The sequence below is a fragment of the Palaemon carinicauda genome, chromosome 30 (assembly GCF_036898095.1).
Source record: "Palaemon carinicauda isolate YSFRI2023 chromosome 30, ASM3689809v2, whole genome shotgun sequence".
Classification (NCBI taxonomy): domain Eukaryota; kingdom Metazoa; phylum Arthropoda; class Malacostraca; order Decapoda; family Palaemonidae; genus Palaemon; species Palaemon carinicauda.
Window position 1 is genome coordinate 19812127 of NC_090754.1, and position 5491 is coordinate 19817617.

At 33.8% G+C, this 5491-nt stretch overlaps 1 protein-coding gene across 1 annotated transcript; it reads left to right on the forward strand.

Annotated features, from left to right (window-relative positions):
* The first annotated feature begins 607 nt into the window (after positions 1 to 607).
* On the forward strand, positions 608 to 2389 carry LOC137623421 (E3 SUMO-protein ligase KIAA1586-like). Its single transcript, XM_068354255.1, has 2 exons — positions 608 to 1375; positions 1661 to 2389. Exons 1-2 carry the CDS (start codon positions 608 to 610, stop codon positions 2387 to 2389), a joined length of 1497 nt encoding a protein of 498 aa, XP_068210356.1.
* The last annotated feature ends 3102 nt before the right edge of the window (positions 2390 to 5491 follow it).

The following is a 5491-nucleotide window of genomic DNA, read 5'->3' on the forward strand; positions in this document are numbered from 1 at the left end:
AGCGTGAGTTTGATTGTCGATATATAAAGAACTAGGCATTTGCGACAGATAATATTTTACAGAAATACTACAAAAGACTTGCTTTACTCGGGAAATATATTATTATAATAGATTTCCCATAATGGATGAAACTGTAATAATACCTTAAGAGCTTTTTACTTTATTATTTTGTAAGTCACATAATATAAGATATTTTTTCACCAGTGTAATTAATCTGTTATATATTTTGATATCCTGTAACTAGGCCTTACAGTATAGTTAGGTTCCTATATACAGGGCCATGGGCAGCAAAGTAATTCAAAATGGGGTTGGATTTGGAACTGATGGGTTAGGGCTGAATATAGGGGTGGGAGCAGGGGGGCGGCACTAGGAACTTTGCCCTTGGGCGGCAGTTAGGTATGTGAGGGCCCTGGTAACCACATACCTAGCACAAAAGAATATCTTATGCAATCCATTGTAGAGCTCTTTAATTATCAAGTGCATTTGTCTTTCAGGTTGCGAGTACGTCTAAACAAAAATAACTCTTACGAAAATGCCTAAGCAGCACTCATACACACAAAAATTTAGAAAAGAATGCCTACAAGAGGATATATGCAAAGACTGGATCATGGAAGTTCCTAGTGATACAAGAAATGCTTATTGCAAGTATTGCAAGACAACAATTAGAGCCAAATTTTGTGACATAAAGGATCATTCAAAAAGTAAGAAGCACCAAGTGAATAGTGAACCCTTTTCTTCGTCTAGGCAATCCAAGATTAGTTTTCCTAAAGCTGAAAAATCTCGTGATGTGGCTCGAGCCGAGGCCCAATTGTGTCTTTTTATTGCTAAACATTGTGCTATTAGTTCTTGTGATGACCTGGTAGATATTATAAAAAAGCGTTTTTCTGATAAGACTGCGACAGAACTTGCAATGCATAGAAGTAAATGCACTGCAGTACTTAAAAATGTTCTTATGCCCCACTTTATTGCTAAACTGAAGGAGGATATAGGTGATAGGAAGTACAGTATTTTACTTGATGAGTCTACAGATATATCTGTTGTTAAGTATTTGGGATTAGCAATACATTATTTTAGTGAAAATTCACAGAAATTAGTTTCTACATTTTTACATCTTGCCCCTCTAGAAGATTGTGATGCAAATGGTATCGTCCATGCTCTGAAATCATCTTTACGTGTTTATGGACTAAACTTGCAAATTATGGTTGGCATTGGAACTGACAATGCTAGTGTCATGGTTGGGATTAACAATGGTGTTTACAAAAAGCTTAAGGAAGATATTCCTGCATTGGTGCATATCCGCTGCGTGTGCCATTCAGTACAGTTATCCGTATCACATGCAAGTAAAGAGACTGTGCCCAGGAACCTAGAATTCCTTGTTAGTGAGACCTATAATTAGTTTGCTAGGTCTTCCTCAAGACAGCAGGCATATACGAACTTATTCAAACTTATAAATGATGGACATGAGCCTCTCAAGATTGTGCATGCCTCCCAAACCCGGTGGTTGGCTATTGCTTCTGCAGTACACAGATTATGTGACCAATGGCTGGAGCTAAAAACACATTTTAGCCTAACAAAATCATCTGAGAGATGTTATACTTCAGAAATGCTTCATGCATTGTACTGTGATGAATTTAATCATGCGTATTTGGTTTTTCTAAAGTCAGTCTTAAGTGAGGTTCAGAGAGTGAACAAGATTTTTGAATCTAATGACTGTGACCCAGCAAAATTACTGGATGACTTGACCCTTTTGATCGAGAATTTAGTGAAAAGAGTAATACTTCCTGCAAATTGGCATCGGATAGATCCATTTACGTGTAATTTGGAAGAGTATATAGTCCCTAAATTGTATTTAGGATATGAAACCGAAAATTTATTATCAGAACTTCCCAAACATCTGCCTGAGGATCGAGAAAAAAACCTTAGAGAGCGATGTTCTAAATTTTTGATAATTCTAATCAAAGAACTTCGTAATAGACTACCTGATAATGTGCAAGTGCTGAAAACTATGTCACTGTTGAGTGTAGAAAACACACTGCGTGTAGTGAAAAACTCGATTGTCCCACTCTTAGAATCCTTAAGTATAAATCCGGAAAGTATCACTAAAATTGAATTTCAGTGGTCAAACATAACTCTCGTGAAATGGTGTGAAACAAAGGACACAGTAAAATTTTGGGCTGAGGTCAAGGGTTATAAAGATGCAGCAAACATAAATCCTTATGAAGAGCTTTCATCTGTTGCTTTGACAGTCTTAAGTTTACCCCATTCCAACGCTGAAATTGAAAGAGTTTTCAGTCACATGAATATCATAATAACCAAATTAAGAAATAAGATGAAAACAGACACGACAAATGCGTTGCTTCATATACGGTATGGCCTGAAAAGAATATAAAAAACTTGTGGGATATATGATTTTCCAAATGATGTACCTGATCAAGTAACATCAAGTGAAAAGTATCATTATATAAAAAAAGCCACAATGGATCAACCTGGAACCTCACATACGGAAGAGGAGGACGATGATAATTTGAATATCTTTTTGCAAGATCTGTAAAAAATAAAGAAAAAGAATAAATTTGCGTTTCATTTATTAATCGATGGCCATCTTCAATGAAAATATTTTGTTAGATTTTTCTTTGTCAATTTAAGAACAGGATTTTCTTTGGTTACATTTATTAAGATGCAATAGATAGTTTTTGTTAAATTTTTTTTTATCAAAACGGAGGAAGGCAATATTACTTTGCCTACGCATTTCATGATGCATTAAAATGTTTGTAGTTTGATTATTTTTCGTACCAAAATATCATATTAAATTACTTTGCTACAATTGAAGTGTAAGACATAAATTATTGTAAGATTCCTGAGGTAATATAAATGAAAATTAACATATAAATTTAGCCGGTTGTTTTAGCCGTTTACTACAGAATCTAGCCGATTTTTAGCTGATTTCAGGGCTAGTTTTAGCCGATTTCTCTATGAGCCATCTGGCAACACTGCAAAGCGGGGCATTCAATTTCAATCACGAGTGGGCTTAGCCATCATCACCCGTGTGTGTGGTCTGCAATAGGACGAAAAATTATTTTCCCCATCTGATTTTTCATGCTTTTCCTCAGAATAAAGAAAAGTAATAAAATCATTGCATCTGTTACAAAGTACATGATGACTTTTAGAGAAAATTAAGAAATAAAATAGACCAAAGCAAAATTGAACGTCGGTGGAGTGTTATTCCGAAATAAATATTGGAAAATATTTACAATACGGTGGACGCCTCTAAATGGAAGAAAATATATTTATATTTGATTTTCGACTAGAAAAAAATATGGTATTTTTTTCCTTATGGACATTAATTGCTCTCAACATAAAATATAGGTTTTTCTGTTGTATTATGATGTGATTTGAATGATTTTGAGGTTTATTTCCATCGCAAATAAATACTTATCCTTCCACCACCCCTCCCCCTATAGATAACAATCTGGGGGAACCTCCTGGGGAAGCGGGTTTTTTTTTTGGGGGGGGAGACAAAGTAGGTAAAAACAGGGCAAAATGGAGGAAAAAAAACTAAATATAACACTCAAACATATAAATATGGACCGGTATACAGGTATATACTGAATTCGAAATACATAAAAACACTGGAAATGGGAAAACCCAAGCCAAGAATTTTACATGAGAAAATGGCATACAAATGCACCATATGACCAATTATTGCACGTCACATTGTAGTTGTGCACTAACCTAACCTAACCTAACGTTTTTCTTGATTTGTATAAGAACTAGGTTGCCGTATTAATGTCCATAACTAAAATAATACCAATAATGTTCTTGCCATTTGAAACCCCAACAACCAACCTAACCTTCCTGGTAGTGTACATCAATAGCCTAATCATGTCAACAGTAAACCTAACCATATCAGCAGTACCATAACCATGCCAACAGTTACCTAACCATGTCAACAGTAATTTGCAATGGAAATGAAGCTATCTTGCAAAACATATCAAAATCAATTAGAAAACTATATTTTCTTGTCATTTAGAGGCGTCAATTGTATTTCAAATAAACACCTTAAAGTTGTATTTGCATATCTTGAAAATCTCTAGAAATATGAAATAAACATACCAATTCCTATCACAGTCATACAATTCGTGAATATTGGATCTCCATGCCTTTTCCAGATAGGCTACTCATAGCAACTTTGATATACAGTACTGTATATATACTGTAGTTATGTTATATTCTCAGCAGCTTACCCTTGGGTTGTAGTTATAAATTTTTACCTGAATTTTTCATTAATAAGCAACTATTTAGCAAACCAACGTTGTTTCATCAGGAAGGATGGATCTTGTGGGAGCATTCATATGGGAGAGCATAAGTAGGTTACTTAGGTTAGTGTTTTACTTTAATTTCAAGTTCACTAACCTTTTAATCTATGATTGAATTTTTCTATATGTATGGATAAAAGCATTGAAAAAAAAATAAATAAATAAGATAAGAAATAAAAAATACATGCAAACCAGCATATCTGCTCCCACAAGATCCATTCTTACCGTTTAATCTATGTTTCTGCATTATATGCTCATAATTGTTCAATTTTTAAAATGAAATCTTGTAATTGGTACCAACGCCCCACATAGTATTCCAAAGTAAATTTACCATCTGGCAGCAAATGTACGCAGTAATACAGTAGTAATAAATTGGCAAAACAAGTTGTGAAAACCTATGATATTTGCTTGTACTGTACATGATGCTAAAAGAGACATGGTTCAAGTCAGTTAGAATAATTGTTTCAAATTTTTTTAGGAATGTGCATGCTTCTTGCAGAAATGGCATTTTACTAGAAAATACCAGGCAAAAGTGTTGGTTACATTACCTTCATAAAAGGGTGCCAATTGAATATGCATTTTTGAGAACTCCCACAATTGGGCTACGAGATTTTAATAAATTGTTATAAATAGGTTCTGACTTGATCAAGAGCTTAATAAATAATCATAAAATATAATAAACTGTATTCATTCCTCTCGGTTCTTAGATTTGTCTGACACATATGTATTGTTTTATGTACAGTATATAATATTTTGGGAATAAGTACCTAAATATCAGATACATAATTATTAAGAAATACAGTTTATTGTAACTTCCCTTAGACATGGATTTCAACTTCCCTCAAATGACAAATGATGAATTGCCACCCTGCTTCATAATATCTATGTCTATGTATTTGCAGATGCCTACAGTAGATTACAGTTGTCAATATTAAATGTCTTCTTGATAAAAGTACAAAATATGTAAACAACTATTGTAGAGTATGCAGTCTCCACTTTTCCTGCAAGAACTATGTGACTCCGGATTCCCCAAGACTCAATAAAAATGCATGTCCAGATCAAAATCTTGCAGGTGTGGATGAATATGTTATTGCTATAATATAAAGATGTTGTTATATACTGTAATTTGTTTTATAATACATTTTTATAGTACAGTATTATGGACTGAAAATGTT

Bases quoted from the DNA above. Each gene is read 5' to 3' on its own strand.
- LOC137623421 (XM_068354255.1), top strand. From the start codon at position 608: ATGGAAGTTCCTAGTGATACAAGAAATGCTTATTGCAAGTATTGCAAG. The intron at 1,376-1,660 runs GTTAGTGAGACC...GTTTTTCTAAAG, and splicing joins CCAGGAACCTAGAATTCCTT to TCAGTCTTAAGTGAGGTTCA.